Source organism: Pleurodeles waltl, chromosome 8 (assembly GCF_031143425.1).
Source record: "Pleurodeles waltl isolate 20211129_DDA chromosome 8, aPleWal1.hap1.20221129, whole genome shotgun sequence".
NCBI lineage: Eukaryota > Metazoa > Chordata > Amphibia > Caudata > Salamandridae > Pleurodeles > Pleurodeles waltl.
This window is the reverse complement of record NC_090447.1, coordinates 520,344,340-520,367,072: the sequence shown is the minus strand read 5'-3', so window position 1 is coordinate 520,367,072 and position 22,733 is coordinate 520,344,340. Positions and strand designations below refer to the sequence as shown.

The 22,733-nt window shown below is 46.8% G+C and overlaps 1 protein-coding gene and 1 pseudogene across 5 annotated transcripts in view; both read right to left on the bottom strand.

Annotated features, from left to right (window-relative positions):
* SCML2 (Scm polycomb group protein like 2) overlaps positions 1-22,733 on the bottom strand; it is a 685,095-nt gene that overhangs the window by 218,071 nt on the left and 444,291 nt on the right. For all 5 annotated transcript variants that reach the window (XM_069204521.1, XM_069204522.1, XM_069204519.1 and 2 more), the window contains one exon: positions 5,499-5,681. In XM_069204521.1, the coding sequence (XP_069060622.1) occupies positions 5,499-5,681 (183 nt within the window). The remainder of the gene's footprint in view (positions 1-5,498; positions 5,682-22,733) is intronic.
* Positions 1,417-4,618, bottom strand: LOC138250096 (large ribosomal subunit protein eL32-like; annotated as a pseudogene).

Here is a 22,733-nt window from a genome sequence, read left to right as displayed (position 1 = left end):
TTCTTGATGGCCGGGGATTGTCTGCGCACTTCTGTCCTACCGTTGGGGGCTCTCAATACCCCAGTACTGCCTTCTGCCACGGCCACAGGAGCACTTCAGAGGGGCTGGGGGCCCGGGCCCAGGGACAGCTGCCTTTTTTTCCTTGGGCCTCGCACGCACAACCAGCCCGGCCTCCTCACTTGGGGATCCACGGCACGGCCCAGGCACTCCTCCCCGGGCCAGCCAGATGCATCTCGCTCCTGCCCTGCCTCTCCGGTCACCCTTCGTCGTCCGGGCAGCCCTTTCTGCCAGACGGCCTCTGTATTAGGTCAGTGCCAGGTGGGGAGGCCACCCGCCTCTCCGTCAGGGCTTCAGGAACACTTCAAAGGCACGGGGGTCCCAGCAGCTGCTCTCCTCTCTTTGGGACCAGCGCGAGCTCCAGGCCCAGCTGTCTTGCACTGCGAACTGCAGTGTGCCCCGGGCGCCTCTCTCCAGGCCTGGTCTCTGCCGCCTCTCTGGCCCTGCCCTCCACACGCTGCCTGCCGCTCTCTGGGTCGCTTTCCCAGTTGGGAAGCCTGTAATCACTTGCAGTGGTGGGCAGGGAAGCAGCTCACCTCCTTTCCTCAATGGGGCTCCGATGCTCCAGTACAGCCTTCGGCCGGGCGCCTCATCAGCGGCATCTGCCCATCATTTTAGGTGCGACCTGGTCTGCGGTTGAGACGCTCCAGAGGCGTCAGATGGCCTCCCAGTGTCCGCTCCACTCAGAAGGGCTGGGATGGGCACTGCCTGCGGCAGATGACGGAGGGGTCCGGAGCACTACGAAAGCTTGACCACCATCTTGACACCTTGCCCACACCCCGGAAACCTCTTTGTATTGCAAAAAGAGAGTGGGTATAAATTTACTGAAAGACAGCTGCCACCATCCTCCACACCTGAAGCTGAGTATCCGCTCAGGGACATCTACTTCAGACACACAAACTATGGTGGTGATGAAACCTACATAAAAGAGAGGGAGATGGTCAGAAGATAAAAAGATGGGGTAACCCAGAGCAGGTCCTTGAGAAAGATGTTGAAAGGGGGACTACTATGATGAGGGAATTTCCGTTGACACCACACAAGGGAGAGGAAAAAACAGGAGGTGCCAGGAAAGAGAGTAAGTTTTATCACAACACACAGATCTGATGGGCGGAAAATAAAGGCAATGTTGAATGAGAACTGGAATATTTTGCATACAGGAAAATGTCCTAGGGACAAAATTGGACCCGAAAACTGTCACTTTTAGGAAATACAGACCACTGAGGAAGTCCCTGGTGAGTAGCGATCTCACAAAAAAGCTTCTCCTTCATGGATGAATAAAAGGAAGGACATATTTGTTTTGTTTTTGGGGGAGTTTTTGCAGTTTTTATTTGCAAATAATAGCTGCAAAGAAAGGGCAGTCTACTCGTTCTCCTCACTGCTCAATCTGGTGTTTGGATTTGTGAGTCTTGCGAGTCTGATGATGAGCTGTGCAGCCCTCTCTACAATGGTTTTGTGGTTTTAGAATGCAACATTGTGGGCAATCTCTGCACAAAAGGACTTGTTTCGCATGACTAATGTAGGAAAGTGCCCTCTTTCAATGGCATGGTTACCCCCATTTTCTGCCTGTTGTCAGTGTGTTTGACTGTGCTCACTGGGATCCTGCTAACCAGGACCCCAGTGAGTATGTTCTCTCCTTTAAATTTGGTTGCTACTAACCTTTTCTTCCCACAATTGGTATACTGCCACCCCCCCCATGTAAGTGCCTAATATATGGTACCTAGGTATCCAGGGCATTGGGGTTCCAGGGGATCCCTATGGGCTGCAACAGTTATTATGCCACCCATAGGAAGCCCATGCAAAGGGTTCTGCAGGCCTGCCATTGCAGCCTGAGTGAAACAAGTGCATACACCTGTTTCCACTACAGGTCACTACACCAGGTCACTGTAAATCACCCCTATGGTAGGCCCTCCCAGCCCAGAGAGCAGGTTGCAGTTACCTGTGTGCACTAGCAGAGGTGCCCCCACAAACTCCAGAGCCATTACTGGACTTTGTGAGTGCGGAAACACCATTTTACACGTGTACTGGACATAGGTCACTACCTATGTCCAGCTACATAATGTTAACTCTGAACCTGGGCATGTTTGGTACCAAACATGTCTGAATCATACTCCCATACTGTTGCAAGTATTGGAAGTATGATTCCATGCACTGGGGCGTCTTAGAGGACCCCCAGCATTGCTAGCACCAGTCTTACAAGGTTTTCTGGGCAGCCCAGCTGTTGCCACCCCTCAGACAGGTTTCTGCCCTCCTGCTGCTTGATCTGATCAACCCCAGGAAGGCAGAACAAAGGATTTCCTTTGGGAGAGGGAGGTAACATCCTCCCCCTTTGGAAATAGGTGTGACTGGCTTGGGAGGGGTAGGCTCCCCATGCCACTGGTTAGCTTTGAAGGGCACATTTGGTGCCCTCGATGCATAAACCAGTCCACACCAATTTATGGACCCCCCCTCCAGTCCCTGCTCTGGCGTGAAATTGGATAATGGAAAGGGGAGTGACCACTCACCTGTCCATCACCACCCCAGAGGTGGTGCTCAGAGCTCCTCCAGAGGGTCCCTCGGTTCTGTCATCTTGATTCCAAGGTTGGCAGGGAACTCTGGGAGCATCTGAGTGGCCAGGCCAGGCAAGTGACGTCAGAGCCCCCTCCTCTTAGGTGCTTACCTGGTTAGGTGACCAATCCCCCTTTCAGGGCTATTTAGGGTCTCTCTTTAGGGTGGGTCCTCAGATTTGGTTTGCAAGATTACAACAGGACTCTTCTGCTTTGACTTCTTGTGCTCTGGACCGCGATTGGAACCTGCAGGACCTGACAAGTTGCTTCTAAGAAGAAAGTACTCTTCAGTTACATTGTTTCCAGGGCTCCTGCAGGCTTTGCAGCAGTTCCCTCACTGTGCATTCTCAGAAGACTACAACTCTTCAGCCTGCACAAGAAGAAGAAGGAACCTCCCTTTGAGTGAAGGAGTCATTTCCCTGCAACCACAGGCACCTCACAAGCGGCAACCAGCTGCGTGGATCCCCACCCCTGCTGAGCTGCATGGATCCTGCATCACGGGTGGTGGACCGGAGTAGTCCTTTTGGTTCTCTCTGACCACCTGTCCAACTTTGGTGGAGGAAAGCCTTTGCCATCCCACGCAGGACAGCACCTCCGTGCACTGCGTCCCTTGCAGCTGCCAAGACTGGTTTGCATCTCCTCCAGGTGACGTGTAGCTCCTGCCCCCAGCACTCCATCCTGCAAAGCACAGCCTCCTGTGTGGGTCTCTTGCAGGGAGGTATCCTCTTTTGTAGTGCTGCGTGGGCTCCTTCTGCAACTCCTGTGTCCCCGTCCTGTGGGTGCTGCCTCTGCTCCTGTGGACTCCCTGCGACACTGAGGGTCCCCTGTGAGTCCCCTTCCTGGGTTGAGTCCTCCTGGGCCTTGCTGGTCCCCGGCAGCACCTCTTTTCCACTAACCGAGAGTTTGTCTTTGCCAAGGCTGGTTGGTAGAAATCCTACACCGACACCCGTCTCCAATATTCCTTTCAGCGTGGGACATCCTCTGCATCCATCTGGAACTCTTCTCCTGTTTAGTGCTGACCTGTTTTTCAGTACCACCGACTAACTCCTGCATCCACAGCTGGGTGGGTAGTACCTCCTACTCCTCCTGCACTCCACTGTGACTCTTGGACTTGGTCCCCCCTCTCCACAGGTCTTCTTTCTTCAGGAATCCACAGCTGGTTTTCTCGCAGTCTTCTCTGGGAGTCTTCTTTTTCTTCTTTTCCTCCTTTTGGGTGGTTTGGGGAAAATCCTGGTCGCTGGGGGGTACTGTGTTACTTACCTCTGTGGTTTTCTAGTACTCCCAACTCCGCTGTACACATCTTACTTGACTACATGGGGGTACCTTGTTTGTATTCCATTTTTGTAGTGTATGGTTTGTGCTCCCATTAGGGTTACTATTGGTTATTACTGTTTGCACTGTTTTCTAACCTTTTCCATGACTATTTCTGATTGTTAGTGTATATACTTAGTGTATTACTTACCTCCTAAGGGTGGGTCACCTGTCTCTCCTAAGGGTGGGTCACCTGTATTGTATTTTGTGGTGATAGATAGATAAAGTACCTTTATTTTTGTACAACTGAGTGTTTTCTTTCAGTGCTGTGTGACTACAGTGATATTGCATGAGTTTTGCATGTCTCCTAGATAAGCCTTGACTGCTCGTCCACAGTTACCTTTAGAAAACCTGGCTTCTAGACACTGCCTACACTTCACTAAAGAGGGGATACCTGGTATAAGGTGTAAGTACCACAGGTACCCACCACACACCAAGCCAGCTTCTTACAACTAACTTTTCCAGCTCCTTCACATTGTGTACTTTTGGAATCCTGAAGGTAACATGCTTGGTCCTTTATCACCACTGTAACCAATGCTGGCCATCGGGATCTGGCCCTTAAACCTCCTGTGCACTCGGTTATCAATACTTCTTGGTTTGCGCCAGTTATTCTTATTCTTGACGTAACGATCAGACTGGTGACAAATGTACTTCTTGGTTCTTTACTTGCAAATCTTTGGCTTTACAAGAGGTCTGGGGGCAGCCATAACTGCGGCTCAAAAATTTCTGCCTGCTCCTCAGAGAGACCAAAGGAACGACAATTGTAGGCGTCAGGCATGTACAAGAAGAACTTCTTCTAGGACTCCAAATGGAAAAAAACACAGGACAAAACAATCATAAAGTGCATTAGCTGCAGCACTCCATACACTGTATATATACCATTAAGTCCCTGTGGGAAATTGTGATAATGCGTATTAGACCACTGCTAGACACCACAGAAAAATGCTCATATGTACCCTTTAGGTTTCCACTTTAAGTAATACCTAACATTAATGTGAACTAATTGTAAACTATTACATTGTCACAGTTTGGAGAATCAGAGGGGAAAACAGGAAAATTGTATTAACAAAAATTTAATCCCGTTATATAATACTGTTGGACAACTACAATCGCAGGAGTCTGAACATGGAGGAAGCAATGGCAATTTGAAGTAATAAAAACTGTTGTGGACACGTAGAAAGAGTGTAAACAAGTTAGGCAGTGTATACACCATGTGTTTAGGATGATTCCTTTACACCGGCAAACACAAGTAAAGTAACAAACCTAAACAAAAGGTAATTAAGTCACTAACAAGATGTCTAGATAGAACTAAGAGAAGCAAATCCAGTCCATCTATCCATTCTGTTCGGAGGCGGGGAGATGTGTGTTAGTTTTTCTTTTCTTTTTTATTCTGGATGGCACATCTCCAAAGATTTTATGGAAACAACGTTCTAAACCTCATTCCTGGATGATGATGTGCTATCAAATAACCATAGAGACCCATACAAAATTTCTGAAAAATACTATTAAAAACCAAAACAGAAAATTCTAATATCACACTGTTATAGAAGCATACACATAGCAATTAGAAAACAAAAGTGACTTTACCTGATTTGTTTCTGTCATATTCACTGGGGCTATGAACAAGTGCCATGTAAGGACTAAAAGGCTGGCTACTAAATAAATTGTCACAGTGCAGCCTGTGGCAAAGCTTTTCCAGGAGACGTAGAACAAATGATGCACTATTTACTGATGGCAGATTGAAAGAGTGTTTCTCCCCATCAAATGTGGCTGTGAAGGAAAAAAACGAAGGTTTAAGTTCACTTCCACAACTATTAAGTTAATGTCAACATTGGGACCAGATTCAAGAGATTTTATTTGTACAACACTAGAAGATAAAGTAGAATACTTCCAGCAGTATTTTTTGCAGAGGCTAGAAAAAGAATTCAGCTATTACAAAGTTTTACACCTTGTTAACTCGCTTTGAAATATCCAATCCAAGTCATCTTACTGCAGAACAGCTGTTAAAGATTGTTAAAATGTTTACAAACATTTAACACATGCTAATGTCCAAACACCACTGCTGGCCACAATGACACCAGCAGAAGAGTACCTGTCCCAAATCTAAATATTCAGGTATAATACACAATCCCTCTTCTCTTTCAAGGATATTCTTATATTTCAACATTTTGAAGCAGGGTTAGTAATTTACTGGCTGCTGAATTTTCATGGTTTAGCTATTATACTCAATATTACTCTTTGATAAAAAATTTTTTTTTTTTTTTTTAAAACACTTGTGTCCATACAATCAGAAAATGTTTCAGTTTTGTCGTCCAGTTACTAGATGGCGCTAATACAACTCAAGGGGCGGAGCTGCATGAGATTCACTCTGGGAGGTTGTGCTACAGCTTGGTATGAGCACTGCCTATATAGTCAGTTTCACGAGTCCCAACTCCAGAAAGCAAATTGGGAAAGACCAAGTTAAGAGATTTGAGGTTGTTCAAAGATTATCTTAAGCAACACAACCATAACCACAAAAGGTGGATGAGGGAACAGAAAGGCTTTGAGGAATCTGGCAGGCGGTGAATTAATCAGAAAGTAACCACTTCTGAGTACAGTCTAATTTGTAGACCATATACCAGAGTGGAATGGGGAAAATAAGACCAGCTTACCAGACAATGAGAGGCCCAACCACCCACAAAGCAGAAATAAGCTCCTTGTTGTTAGGTGAGCTGGTGTTTTTTCTTTTTCCCAGAGCTGGGGCACTGCATCTGGCAGGTGTTTGGTACTTAACAGTTACTGCATTAACAAATCAGATTTTTTCTCCACCACAAACACTGTGCCCTTCTAAAAAATATTAATCAAGACTTGAAAAGCGACAAGTACTACAAAGAACTGGTTGCTTGACTACAAAATACGGCGAGTAAAGATTACTTTGTACTACATCCATCAGAAAGATGTGGGGATGGCTGAGAAATGCTTGCCACCCAGTGTGAGCTAGATTACATTTGATTTGGTTGAAAATCTAGAAACACGCAATAAGATAAAATCACATCTTCCAAAACCAATTAAACTAAAGGACAAGATACTTCCCTTCGGCAACACCTTATATGGTAGAGTCTTTATCTAGCTGCATATTCCTTACCTTTGAATCCTCCCCAGGCATCAAACTGGATCCGGAAGATTTTCATGAGCAGTACTCCTGTGCACCAATAGGTGGTGTCAGTCGGCTCCACGCCCGTCATTGTCAGAGCTGGAAATTATGTTGCGGTTCCTATATAGGTGCCACCCTGGCATACCAACGCTAGTTTCTTTTCACAACTTTTTAAGCCAGACCAGGCAGAGCCATGAAGAACACTGATTACTGGTGTGTCAAAACTAAGGCCCTGAAAAGGGAGTCCCTGCCTCAAGAAATCAGCTTGCAGAGCGTGGAGGATGGGTGGGTCAGCAAGGAATCAGCAGCTAGATATAGTCTGTACCAGATAAGGCATTACCGAAGGTTAAGTAACTTCTCCATCTGATACAGACTTCTAGCTGCAGATTCCCAACCTTTGAATAGATACTCGATCAATACGATCCCCGGAGGTGGGTCTGCAAACCAAGGTTAAATAGTGCCCATACCTACGAATCTGACTCTCCCAGCCGTAGTGTTTAGTAAACATGTGCAGAGATGCTCACGTTGCTGCCTGACTGATGTCCAGGACTGGAACACTGCAGGCTAACGCAGTGCTTGTAGCTTTAAGACGTGTAGAACGAGCATGCAAACCTTTGGAGCTTGTTTTTTTGGACAGTGCACAGCACATCCTAAAGCAGTGTACAACCCATTTAGAGATGGTCTGCTTCTGCATGGCCAGACCTTTCTTTGCACTCACATATCCTACAAAGATTTGGTCATCCACTTGGAACTCTTTTGTTAGATCAAGGTAGAACGCTAATGCTCTTTTTTTGGTCCAGGCGAAGACTGTTCTCTTCCTTAGAAGGACGAGGGGGTGCCTAAATGTATTAAAGGTAATGGATTGGCCTACATTGTAATAGTAGTATAGTATTTATATAGCGCTTACTACCTCTGTTGAGGCGTCAGGGGTAGTGACCACTTTTGGCAGAAAAGTTGCCCTAGTGCATGGCACTACTTTGTCAGGATAGATATAAAAGTAGGGCAGCTTAGATGACAACGCCTGCAGCTCACTTACTCTGCGGGCAGATTTAATTGCCACAAGGAAGGCTGTTTTCAATGTGAGAAGCCTGAGAGGACAATTGTGGAGAGGCTCGAAAGGAGTGCACATCAAAAAAAGTCAAACCAAGTTCAGATTTCATTGGGGTATAATGAATGGGGATGGAGGAAAAATGTGTGTAATTTCTTTGAGAAACCTATGTAGAATAGGCGAGTTTAACGAAGAAGGGTGATCAAGCAACCGCAAAAAAGCAGACACAGCAGACAAATATCCCTTAAGAGTGCCCAGAGCAGAGCTCTGCTAAGCAAGGGACAGAACGAACAACAGGATCTCAGAGAGAGGGGGGCAGAATGGGGGCGGGGGGTGTCAGACTTCTCTGTTCCTCATGTTACAAATTTCGGGAGGAAGGTCAATGGCTGTTAACTGCTGCCACTCAATCTTCACTCAAGAAGGCAGACAGTGGACAGGTTTGAAAGCAGAACACTACCCTGCGGCGGTGACAGAAGATCATCCAAAAGGAGCAGTCTGATCGGAGGATCAATGTACATGCTCAGCAGCTCAGGAAACAAGACTTCATACCCAGTCCGGGGCCACCAGGATTACTTGGGCCTGACTGTTCTTGAGCTTCTTGAGAACTCAGGACAGGAGTGGTATGGGTGGAATGGCATACAGGAGGCCTGAACGCCACTCAATATGAAGAGTCTCCGAGCAATTGCCACCTTGGAAACTCCAACGTGGAAAACTGCTGACACTGTGCATTGTCTGTGGAGGCAAACAGATCTAATCAAGGCTCTCCCCACCACTGAAGGAGACCTTGTGCCAGCTTCGGATCAAGACCCCATTTTGGATCCGCTAGACATTTTCAGCTGAGTTAGCCCACTCTGGATTTCAAAGAGCCCACCAGATGCTGAACCACCAGGGATATGGTCTGATGTTATAGTCATGTCGAGATGCGCAGAGCCTCCTCACAAAGGGTCCACGACCTCACCGAACCCTGCTTGTTGCAGTAGCACATGGTGGTGTTATTGTCTGATCTCCTGCACCATCTTTCTCTGGATAGAGGGAAGAAAGGCTTTCAATGCCAGCTGGATCGCACAGAGCTCCAAAAGGTTGATGTGGAGACCTGTTTTCTACCGTAGACCAGATGCCTCTGATCTCCACCTCTCCCAGATGGCCGCCTCATCCCAGGAGTGACACATTTATCACTACTATCAGATCTGGTTCAGAAAAAGGAAGAGAATTCTGTCTCAGACCCAATCGCGGTTAGTTAACCACCACTGCAGATCTTTTGCTGTTCCTCCAAGATTTCCACCCTGTTGAAGAGAGTCCCCTGATGCTGCGCAAACTAGAACTTCAGGTCCCACTGCAGAGCCTGCATAAGCCATCTGGCATGTGTCACCAGCAAGATGCAGGAGGCCATGAGGCCCAGCAGCCCCAGAGTCATTCATACCAAAATCCAGGGTACAGGCTGAAACATTGGTATCCCAACTTGATTATCTTGGACTCGCCACTTCAAAGGTTAAGTCAGACACTGTACTATGTCCAGGACAGCTACAATGAAAGGCATTGTCTGAGAGGGAGTCAGGTGTGACTTTGTAATCTTTAAAGTGAACCCCAGCAAATGCAGGAGGTCCACCGTAGTGTTGAGGTGGGAGACAACAGCCTGAGGCGAAGTCGCCTTCAACAGTCAGTCCTGGAGATAGGGAAAGTCTGAAACCCCTGGTCTCCACAGATGAGCTGCAACCACCACCATCACCTTGATGAACACCTGAGGGGAGCTGGAAAGACCAAAGGAGAGCACAGTGAACGTAAAGTGCTCTTGGTCTACTGTGAACCCCAAGTAACATATGTGGTCAGGCAGGACAAGGATAGGAAAATAAGTGTCCTGCAAGTCCAGCTTTACCATCCAGCCTCCTGGATCCAGAGCAGACAAGACCTGACCCAACGTGAACATATTGAACTTCTCCTTCCTGAGAAAGAGATTGAAGGATCAAACCTCTAGCATAGGGTGAATACCCTTTTCTTTTTTGGAGACAAGAAAGTAGCAGGAATAGCAACTGTAGTATATTTCTGGCACTGGAACCCACTCTAGAGCTCCCTTGGCCAATAAAGCCAAAGGTTCTTCACGGAGAAGGGACAAATGAGCCTCAGTCATCCGCTCGTAGGATGGTGGCATGGATGGAGGGGTAGTCTCAAAGGGGAGGGAGTAACCCGTCCCGGCTACCTGCAAACCCAATAGTCTGAAGTGATGGATTGCCAGTGGGGCAGGTGATGGCGAATCCTGCCACCAACTGGTCCTTGATGGTGTTGTGGGGCAGGAGGATTGGATGGGTGTTAGGAGGCCGCAGCAGGGGGGGGGGGGGTTGTTGGGAGTCAGGTAGTGAACTGACCGTCCCCCTGTCCACCTGACCCATGAGGTCAGTGGGTTCCACGCCCCGCAGTTGGAGACCCCTTCCGTAGCTGCGAGAGGCAGACAGAGGGATGAGGGGCCACAGCGAGGCCCAAGGAACTGGCCATAGCGCAAGAATCCTTGAAGCACTTGAGTGCCGAGTCTTCCTTGTGAACAAAGTGACAGGTGTAATCAAAGGGCATGTCCATCAAAGACGGCTGGACATCCCCTGAAAAGACAGGCGTTGCCAGTCAAGAAGGCACCTCAGGGCCACTGTCAAAGAAACCGCTCTGCCTAGTGAGTCGGTAGTGTCAAGTCTGCAAATAATTGTGAACTTTGCTGCATCTCTCCTATCGGCAACAGCCTGAAAGAGTGAAGCCCGGGCCTCCTCCAGGACCTGGGGCAGCACTTGCAGAACCGTACTTAGAGTGCAGGAATAATGGCCCAAAAGACAATGCGGTGTTCACAGACTGCAAGGCTGGTGGGAGAAAACATCTTCCCAAGTGAGTTCAACCTTTTGGATTCCCTATCTGAGGGAGCAGAAGGGGACACGCCATGGGACCACCAAGCTCTCAGGGCTGGGGTGTTGCATCAAGAAACTTGTGTCCCCAGGTGCAAGGCGATGGTGGGGGAAATTGTCCTATTCACAGAAGCCCCTTTACTAGGTTTGTTCCAGGTACCCAGCCTGATGTCTGTGAGGGCATCACTGAACAGGAGCAGGGATTCTGAGGTGGAAGCTCCTGGTTGCAGCTCTTTGACAATCCAGGACTTCAGCTGTCCTCCTCACCACCACAACATAAGAAGCTCCCTCCTCCGTAGCCACGGGAGGAGAAGAAAGTATGCCAGTATCTGGAGAAGTGTCCAGTCTGCTGGCCTCCCCAAGTCTTCACACCAGTCTATTTCTTCATGTGGCTGGTATTCTAAAGGGTCTGGTAAGCCCTCCAATTCATCCCAGAAGCCTAGCCTATAAGAATAGGGCTCAGGATCCCATCAAGGAGGCAATACTTCTGCCGGCACCGGAATCGGCGGCATACGATGCCTATATGGCTCCTTGTCGGAGTCAGGAATTACAATGGGGATTGGGACGCCTATTACCGTGGATGGAAGGTTGGGGTGCTAAGACCGGCGTGCTGGCCTGATTCCAGGACAGGATCTCTGGGAGCCCCTTGCCGTGGGGCCAGAGCTGCTGGCAGCGAACCCTAGCGGTCATCCTCTAACCCTGCAGGGCCCCGAAGGTGCTCCAGTGGGGTCAGGCTGCCCAAAAATGAAGCACGTGGCCTCATAAAATTCTCGAAGTTGGGTAGGGGTCACTCCAGCTCCCAGAAACTTAGAGAGGCACAGGGTCGGCACAAGCACAGATTCCTCTGAATGTGGCCTATAGCACTGACGATCCCTCGTCTCATCGGCCAAAGGACTAAGCTAAGTCACAGAGAGCCTTGACCTCTTGGATTTTTTCATATGCCTTGATTTAACTGATCGTCCAGAGGACTTTAAGTGGGATGACTTCAGACTCTGGAACTGGTCCTGTTAACTTCCTCTCGATCGAGACCTCGACTTGCGCGGAGTCGCATGCCGGGCCACCATCCGCTTTAGGGACCGCTCCCTCAAAGCCTGTGGATGCATGGCCTGACACTAGCAGCATGGCTTTAGGTCGTGCTCACACTCCAGACACCAAAGACACATGAGGTACAGATCTGACAGGGACATCTCCCGATGGCAGGATCTGCAGGGCTTGAATCCGGTCTTCCTAGAAGACATCCTTGACTCATCAGGAAAATAATCTCTCAAAAATACTCAACAAAAAGTCCAGTCAAAATTTCACTGAGTAGCTTGCTTCGGATCAGCGCTGGCTGGTGCAAAAAGAAATGAACTGACGTTGGGGCACCTGGGTGGCACCTATATGGGATCCGCAATGTAATTTCCTGCACGGGCGACACCGACAACGGAAGCGGAGCTGATCGAGGCCACCTAATGGGACGCAGGGGTACTACTTGCAAAAATCTTCTGGATCCAGTCTGACACCTGGGGAGAAATCAAAGATAAGGAATCTGCAGCTAGAACTCTCCACCAGATCAGGAGTTTTGTTTGTCACCTTCTCTAATAAAATAAATGTGATGAAAAGTAAATAAGAGCCAAAACTTCTTAACAGCGTTTAAAGCACCGGTCCAAAAGCCAAGCCATGGGCAATGCAATAGTATATTCAAAAGACCAAGGAGTCACATTGTGGCACCTACTAGAGTCTATAACAATGCCCAAACCAAAAGGTATGGTATTTTGATATTTTAAACACATTCCCCAAAAGACGACAAAGTTTTGTCCTTTGGAACTCCAAGATGAGAACATAATACTTCTGTGCAGTCAAGTAGGCACCTTATCTCTGCTTGCTTATATGGAGCACTACCATCAGGCTTTTAACCAGACCTAAGAAAGTTTCTCAAAACCATACTGAGCAAGTATTGTTTTCAGTAACTCTATACGGATTCCATATCATGATTTGTGCAAAACTGCAATGCAAAGGGCCAAACTCAAGAAATTACCTTCAATTAAACAGTGCAGTAGTGATGCGATGGAATTTTTTATATACGGTGTAGTAGCAGCTGCATTCTGGACATGTTATTTGAAGTCCCAGGCAAGTACTATTGCAGTTATTTAACCTTGACACCAGAAAGGCACTAATGAATCCCACTTGTAGGAGGAAGGCCAGATAAGGCAATAGTCTGTGAAGCAAAGAGATTATAAGGCGCTCTAGCTGCATTTATCTGTGGTTGCACAGCTAATCTTGAGTCAGTACATTAAGAATGTGTACCCTGTTCTACTGTACTAGGCAGTAGCGAACTGATTCTGGCCAAAACATGTAGGACTAAGTCACAAATGCAACTAACAACACCTCCTTTTTTTTGACTGACTCAACATTAAATTGATATGATTCATCCATTGGGGTATTGTGTTCGTGAAGTTTGAACCACGAAGCAGTGATCTTCAGGTCTCCATAAAAAAACACAAACGTCTGGGTACAAATAATACATCAAGCCAAATTTCTTATTAGTTCTACCAGAGGCCTCATATAAATGTTAAAAATAAAGGGTTGGGAAAGACATCGGTTGCACTCTGTGTCTGTTTTAATGTATTATTTTTGGAAATACAACCATCTGTATTGGCCGACAGATCCATGTAAAGTCATTCTCAATACTGAAGGAATTGCACCTGCCTGACTTCAGCCCACTAGTGTATCCATATCATCAAGTTCAGATACTAGCATGGATTGTGGCCTACTATTTTAGTTAAACCTTAACTGGTCATCATCGAATGTACCCATTTTCCTCCATGAACTATTTCAACTAACAAATGGCATTCCTTTCAACTAACTGTCCTGTAAACAGTAGTTCTGAAACTGATGTACTGGTAGGAGGATCACTATGTCCAACGAAGACTCGTTTCTTGTATTTAAATTATTAAAAAAATATATCAGACAAAAAAATGTATTAACACATTTGTTATTTTTTTTACTTGATTTTCCATCTGTTTAGAAAATGTATGAGGGCATGAACCGCCTTATGACTCACTTGGTACATCTACCCAAATGGTATTTCAGCTGAGGCATGACCTAGATGAGAATGAGGTAAGACGCGTCTCACATGACTCCGCTCTAAGCCAGCCTCCATCCACCACCAGCTGCACCCATATTTGGCACTCCGCTACCAGCAGGGGTTCCAGAGGTCTCAGAGAACACCCCCAACTGTGGATGCCCCCAATATGGCTGTCATACAAGCCTTTGGCTGGCATGTGCTCAGGCGGCCTACACAACCACAAGAAGCTGTACGCCACCTTGGAACTCCTGGCTACAGGTTCTCGCTGGAGGAACCACAGTGGAGCTCAGACAGCACCCACAGCAACATAGGAGCTGCTCTGGGAAGCATCCTTCCTCTGACATAAGAGGCTGATACCTTGTTTCTCAAACCATCAGTGGGTCATGAGGGGCCAAGATGCGCCGCGATCTGCCGCCCAGCCCTAGATCCCAGCTTCACACCCAGGCGTACTCCCTCAAGTGGACCTGGGGAGGCCCCAAGGACCAGCACGCCAAGCTAGGGGCCAGGGCAGCTCCTCAGTGGGAAAAACGGTGGACTGCCCGACAACTGCCGGACCAGCCACCTCAAAGTTAAAGAGAGCAGGGCCCGCTACAGAGTGATCCTGGGAGATGCACACTTACTTGGGGGACACAAGACAGAGCTATTTGTTGAGCCACTCCAGCAGGGGGCAGTGCACGCTACCTCCTCCCCGTTAAACCTGAAAATCCTTGTGCCACAAGCAGTAACCTAGGCCTTCACACCAGACTGGTTGCGAGGTGGCGCGGGCCACTATCTGGTCCATGACACTTTTCCTGTGATATTGGTGAGCCACGTAAACATTCAACACACAGCTCATATGGCGGAGACAGGTTGGGAGAGTGGGACTCCACCAACAGGCAGACTCCTGTGGACCCCCAATCTGAATGGCTCAACTACCCTGCACCACCGCCCACCCGGGAATACAGTCAAGCCAATCCAGGTGACATGAAACGTGGGCCACACGATCCTGCTCAGGCTCCACCTGCATGCACTGGCACCATGGTAAAAGGAAGGAACCACAAATGGGGCTCAGTAACGTCTTATGGAGCCATATAACCTTTGCAATACTGCTGCTACACGAAGTCCAAACTCTTGTCACCCAAGAGGCGTCCGCCGCTACCCCATCACTCAGGAATACTGGCGCAACTTCCTTCAGGAGATCTGCTCAGAGATTATTTCCATAAAAATAGACTTCAAAACCTGTCACTAAGACCTACGTACAGAGGTCAAGGACCTGGGCTACAGAGATGATGATGTGGAGTGCTCCCAGACGCCAGATCAGATGACCATGAGATGCTCTAGTAACAGATGCACTCACTGGAGGATCAACAGATCGACCTACAAGCAAAGCAGGAAGACCTGAAAAACAGAAGCCATCGCAAAAAGAATTATGATTGGGGGAGTAACCAGGGGGGTTGAGGGATATGACATAATGGGGTTTACCTATGACAACCTCCAAGCAGTAAGGGGTCACCCAGAAGCGCTACTCCTTAGACTAAACTGCATGCTTAATAAAAGGGCAAGCCCTATAACCCTGGGAACTAGGCAAATCAGTAATAAAGTCAAACACTGGTCCTCTAGGGGAAGTGTAAGCCTCAATCTCCTTGGCAAATCATGGAGACATTATCAATTGATCTGTTTTATATTGAGTAGAATCTCATTTATTTGCTAGAGAAACATTTTGAGAGAACACGTGGCATTACAATAAAGGTGCACCAAAAATGACATAGTGAAAGTGAATGAGTTGAACTAAAGTGCTCAGGAGCTACATACAAAGCATATATACAAAACTAAGGGCTGATAAGAATACAACTTTCAGTCACACTACTGTGAGTCAGAGTATTGTGTATTAGATCATCATTAAAATCAGTCTTCTAATAAATTCTTCAATGTTTCGACCCTATAAAGAATAGTACAGGACAGTCATCATCAGGACCAAAAATCAACATAGCATCAACAAAATGCAATAAATCCTGATGTGCGATTTAAAAAAAAAATAATAATAATAAATTAACACTTTTGCATAATTCTTCTACAATGCACTAACAAGCTGCATTGCTAATTTACTTCCATCCCAAGGTAAAAAAAGGCCGAGGTACATGTAACTACAGAGTTACATGAACGTATTCGCCATCACTGTAAAGGAGTTTTCATTGGTAGGTCACAAACATCAGACCAAATCTGAGAATGTGCTTTGTTACGGTCAAGAGATAGGCAACAGATCTACGTCTAGCATGCTGCTCTGTATCCCTGTGAGCAATCTAGACCTGTTCTCTTCACAACATGGTGCTCCCTCCACTTGGGAATCAGGGATTACTCTTATTACTCCCATGTGCACAAACCATACTCTCAATTCAACCACCTTCTGGCGTCCTACTCGCTCCTGCAACATACGGTCTTGGTGGAGATGCGCAATATCTCCATATAAAGATTGCACCCATGTGGAACTATCCTGGTCAGGTGGTCAATGCCTCCCCCCAACCCTGACATAATGGCACCTAAAACCCCAGAGCTTGCGGGACCCTGTCCATAGGGAAGCAGTGGCAATAGCCATCACAGACTACTTCCCCAACACCACACTCCGGACATCCCTCTTCACACACTATGGGAGGCATTCATGGCATCTACATGAGGTACTCTTATCACACTTGAAACAGACAGGTCTTCAGCATCCAGTCTACTTGAGACCACCCTAACTGCTGATATCAAGATGCTAGAATGCCAGGAACACCAGCACCCCTCTAGGGTAACATGTAGTGAGCTTGCAACACTTCGCGGACAACTTAGATCACAAAGGGCAAACTGTTCTGAATGCTTGCTTCTATATCTGAAGCAACACTTCTATGATAAGGGAGACAAAGTGGCATGCAAATTACGCACCCAACAAGCAAAAGCACACATAGCCCGTGTCAAAAAGCGGTATGGCACATGGACAGTCAAAGACCCAGATAAACCAATGGGGTTCCAGGAATATAATAAAGACTTAACGATAGGGAATGGAAACTACCCAGAACATTCAGACATCTGTCTACCCACTCTCCCACCCAAGGGACCGCCTCAACACCCACACTGAGATACAAGAAACCTTCTGGGTGCCCTCAACAGAATAAACCTCAGAGTCTGACGGCCTACTCATCATATTCTAGAAAATCTTTCTGCCCCTCCTCCTGGAACGCCTCACTCTGCTCTTTAATTCCTTCTCCGTGGCCACAAGCCTAACCCCCAAAATGTTCACTCTCATCCTGAAAACCAGGAAAGACCCCTCCAAATGCGCTACACACTGACCCATATCACTGCTTAACACAGACTATCAGCTCTACACCAAAGCCCTTGCTCACTGCCTGGAACCCCTGTTACCCACCTTGATCGGTCATTATCAAGTGGGGTTTATCCTTAACTGCCAGTGCATGGACAACATCAGATGTCTGGCCTTTCAGGTAGGAAAAGAGCACAAACATCAGATACCATCCCTACTTCTCTCCTTCGACACTGAGAAGGTGTTTGACTGAGTCAGTTGGGCTTTCCAAACGGTAGTCCTATTACAAAAAAACTAGGACCCATGATGAGCAACAGGATAATAGTGGCCCGCTCCTTCTCCTCAGCATACATCCACCCCAGGGGCCAGTGATCACCCCCCTTTAAGAAGGAATGGGGCACCAAGCATGGATGTTCACTTTCTCCTCTCGTATTCAGCCTTGCCGTGGAGCCCCTAGCCATCGGGATCAGGGACACTCCGGAAATCTTGGGGATCCCATTTGAGGGGAACACCCACAAGACAAGCCTACTCGCGGACGACCTCCTTTTTACACTGACTAATCCCACATGATCTATTCCAGCAGTGTTCCAGGCTCTGGACATCTTTGAAATGGCCTCAGGTTTCAAAATAAACAAGAAGAAATCCCAGACCTTTAAACTCACCATACTAGAGGTTTCCCTTCTGTAACCCAAACTCTAGCACTACTCCACAGGACAGCTACTTTTATCCGCAACTAGGGTATTATTACTATCCAACTAGAGGACTGGACCAAGCCCAATTGGCCGACCCACTTAAAAAGGCAACCTTCCCCCATCATCGCACCTACGTCTTGGTACAGCTATATTGTAATATAAGCTTGCATGTTGCATTTTCTTGTTGTTTCTGGAAAATCAATAAAGGTATTTCTAAAATATATACATATATCAAAAAAGTTGAAGTATTTCAAAATTATCCCTTGATATAGGACAAAGCTGACTTCTGTATAGAGATTCAATCCCATTTTTGTAATGCTGGATTGATTTCAAATGAGTAAATATTTGCAAATAGATGTCTCAGTACTTTTTGTCCCATCTGCATTTCCTTCATAGCGTGGATGCCCATGCAGAAATTTTTTGTGAAGATGTGCATGAAAGGCCAAGTGGCCACCATGCAGATGCCATTTATGGATGTTAGATATGGAAGTGAGGGTCACTCCCTTTGTTTGACAGTGTACCAATCATGCTGACTTGTATCATGTCTGGATTGTCTTGACTATCCAGCTTTCTATATACCCCTTGATGACTGGAGAACCCTGGGCAAAAGAAATGAATAACTGGTTTCTTTACCAGATTGGCAATGTTCCCTATAAGTAATCCATACACAATTGCACTTCTGACATCCAATATAAGAAGGACATTTTCTGCTTGTAATTTTGTTTGTTGGAAAAACACAGGTAACTGTACAGCCTGATTAACTAGAAAGTACACAATTAGCTGTGGGAGAAGAACTGTGGGTTAGGTCTCATTACCCCTCTTTCTTTGTTTATTTGCAGAAAAGTTTCTTGTGCTGTGGGTGACTGCAGTTCCACAGCCCTCCGTAAACATGTGATGGCAATTAAGGAAGCCATCTTGAGTGTTAAGTACTTGAGTTTGGTGTTATGCATGCGCTAAAAGTGAGATTTCATTAGTTGTGTCAGGACACGTTTTAGACTCCACATAGGTGTGAGGCCGACTTTGGTGGCATTACCCTATTTGTTCCCTCTAGGAATCCCTTGATAAATCAGGATGCTGAAAAAACTCCATAGGCCGCCCTTTGTGTATGCAGCCATGGCTGAAAGGTGTAACTTAACTGAGGCTCAGGAAAGTCAATCAGCTAGCAGGTAAGTGGGATACTTGAAAATAGTAGTGACTTCTGTCCAGTGTTCCCATGTTATTTCCTATTATACCAGTGTATGAACTGTTTCACTTTGTAGTTAAGCACTTCTTTGTTTTCAGCCTTCTGGTTTGCTTGGAAGTAGCCCCAGGTGACCAAACTCCTGGTTCTAAGAAGCAATGCTGCTAGGCTGGTTCCAGGTGATACAACTGGTCCCTTTGCACTGTAAGCAAGTCTTGATGATCTGGTAGTCTCATAACCCTGTCCTGTGTCACTTCCAAAGACGGTGAAAGAACCAGGTTCGTCTCACTCATTGGGGTGCTATTAGGATTAGCCATAGGTGTTTACTTGCAATTCTCTAGCACTAATGCTGTTGGGGATTTAGAGGAAAAGCATATGCAAGTTTCCCAGACCATTTTATTGATAATATATACCCTGGTGACCCATGGTGTGAGTACCTGGATGCAAACCTTCAGCTTCTTCTATACTCTTGAGTTGCGAAGAGATCCAAAAGTGGTGGTACCCATTCCCTAAAGATTGTCTCAGCTACTTGTTTTAGTTCACAGTCATGCAAGGTGTTTGCCTGTTTGCTTAGCCGATCCGCTTCTGTATTTTGCACCCCAAGTAGGTGTATTATGTTTCTCTGAAAAAACTACCTCCATATGTCCTGTACTAGTTTGGACAGCAAGTGCAACCTTGTCACTCACTGTTTATTGAGACCAAACATGATTGTTGTGTTGTTTGTCTGGATTTGAACTGTTTTTCCCCATACCTGTGCCTGAATGACGTTCAAGGCTAAGTTGATTGCCTTCAGTTCTAAAAACTTTCAGTGCTTCAAACCTCCTCCAGACCCCACAGCCCCTGATGTTCAGTTTTCCCATGTGGGCTCCCCACCCCATGTGGGATGTGTGCGTTGTGATGGCTAAAGAGGGAGATGACTGTTTGAAAGGTCTGCCCACTGTGATGCTGTTTGTGCTCAATCAAGTTATCTTTTTGAGTTCTCGCTTTGGCAACCACTAGATCATTTCAACACCTGACCGCCTATTACCATTTCTGCTGCAGCCACTTCTGGAGTGGACGCATGTGAAATCTGGCATGGGCTACTATGGGTATTTAAGAAATTATCATGCCCATTAGTTTTCCCACTGTTCTCACTGTCAGGGGGTGATCAGTCTGGTAAAGGAAAGTATGCACTGTCAATGCCTCGATTCTCTTCGCCAGTGGGAAGCCTTTCGCTTCTCTGGAATTTAGTCTTACTTTCCTCTCAGAAACACCTTTTCCCTCTCTGGAATAAGGGCTGATTTCTTAATGTTCAGGGAAAACCCTTTCCTGTCAACTGGGCTGGCGGGTTTGGGGGGGGAGGGGGTTGGCAACTCCACTAGCAAGTAATTTGTTCACTGTTACAGTCCCTCATCGGGGCAGTTCCTCTCCCTCTGGCCTCGCTCGAAAGGGCTCTGTTGGTGTAGTAAGGTATTGTCACTGTCCTGGGGCACTATTTGTGCTGATTTATGGTGTGAAAGTGGAATGAAGGATTTTGGGCAGCTACCTTTCCCCTGGAGATACTCTCTTCCTCGGCATGGCTCCTTCTCAGGATAAGAGTCTGAATTGCAAGGCACCCATGACCTTTGCAGTCTCATTGTTCTTCATACTGTGCAGTGATTTGTGCACTGAATTTCTGAAGAGGCTCTCACATATGAAGGGCATGTTTACCACTGCTGCTTGTACCTCCTGCTTGACGTCTGACACTCTCAACCGGGCATGCCTTATGGAGGTGCCCGAGCCTAGCTGCCTGCTGGTTATATCTACTTGCACCTAATGTGGACTCAGTCATTAACACCTCTGCCCTCTTTTTGTACCTCTCTGGGAGGTCCTGCATCCATTATGCAACTACCTCCCCACTAAACAGCATGATTGAGTTGGTGATGCTCCACTGAGTGGTCTTTGCCCTTCACATCAAATGTCCCACCATTTCCAGTCATTTAATCTCCATTAGGTGGAGGCCCCTGGTCAATGCAATGATTCTTGTGTGCTGTGGAGACTGTAATTGTGTCAGCTGTCACATTGCCATTGATGTAGGTGAGATCTGGATAAGAGTACCAATATTTCTTCTCCACCCCTTGCGTTACTACATTGGCTGTAGCTGTCTCCCTGAAAACCACTCGTCCCTGATCTAAGACACCAGGCAGCATTGGGAAGAATTGGCTCTTTTCTTTGTGAGGTAAACAGGTTCTTAAAAAAAAAAAAAAAAAAAAAAAGGAACACTACTCCACCTGATTCCCTCTATATATATTCATTGCCCTAGGGTGGGGGTGGAGGAGAGATGCTGGAGGAGAATATGAAGGGGTAAGTGTCAATCCCTTCCTAACTGGACTAAGTTACCAGATCCTGCCACCCCCTCCTCTGTTGTTTCCAGTCCGTTGAATGGCTCCTGCTCAAACTGATCCCTCTTTCATTTCAACTTCATAGTCAAAGATTTCCTGTACTTGGTACTCTGGTGCGGCTGAGGTGGCAACTCTGGGTGCTCATCCTATCAGGCTTTCTCACTATGAGGTTTCAGAGAAATACAAAAGGTTTTAAAGGAGCCATCAAACTGCTCCTTCGTCTTAACGAGGACCTTCAATTTGGGCTCAATGCAGCTTTTCCTTTCTTCTAAGTTGAAGAAATTTTGATCGGTATCGGGCAACAAAGTATTTTTGGAGTCAAAGCCTCTTTCTCATGAGGCTGCACCTAGACTGCCTTTCAGAGTCAAGGCTGTTCAGAGAGTTGGACAGCCAATGCTGTCTTTCTCGCCTTGGACATGTGAGGTTCTTTATATTTGTGCTTTCCCTCAATTGCTGGAGTTCTTGGCGCAGGGGTAGACTTCAAGGGCATTGAGTCTGAATATTTCAGCTCAGCCCCACTGTACCCCCTGAGGTGTAATCTGGTGCTTTTGTGAGTCGCTCTCCTTCGACGTCCTCTTTTGTGTATTCTCCCGCTCAACTTCCTCCCAGATCCTTCCCTTGCATCAATTCACTTTCTTCAGGATTTTCCTTGTTGCTCAAAAGCCCTAGATCTTTGAGTGAGGCATGTTTCCATGGTGCAGTGTGTTCCCCTCTGCTGATCCCTTGTCTTCAGGCTGTAGGGATGAAAACAGCTCAAAGAGCTGTGGTCCTTCTGTAGTCAAAGGTAACACACCCAACTGCTGTAGTCTTTTTGTTGATGATCTCGTGGTGGCACTTCAGGAGAAATATAAAGGAGCTGTACGCTCTATACCCATTGTTCATTCTAAGATCCACATGGTTGAGGTCCTTATGTAGAAAACATATAACTTCAGTGTTGTTCAGTGCTTTCATTCGGCATGTTTCTTCAGACAATCCTTGCAAGGTGGAAGTTGATGACCATCTCACCCTTCTTTGCACAGAATAGGTGATGAACCAAAGATTTTGGTGCATACGGCAAGCGCGAGAACTGCTCCAATTTGTCTATTAGTACTTCAGAGAAATCACATTCATCTCTGAGCTGCGAAAATGTTTCCTGTGTACTTCTGTTGGCAGACAGGATTTCGAATGCACTTACTTTTCCTTGTCCCGC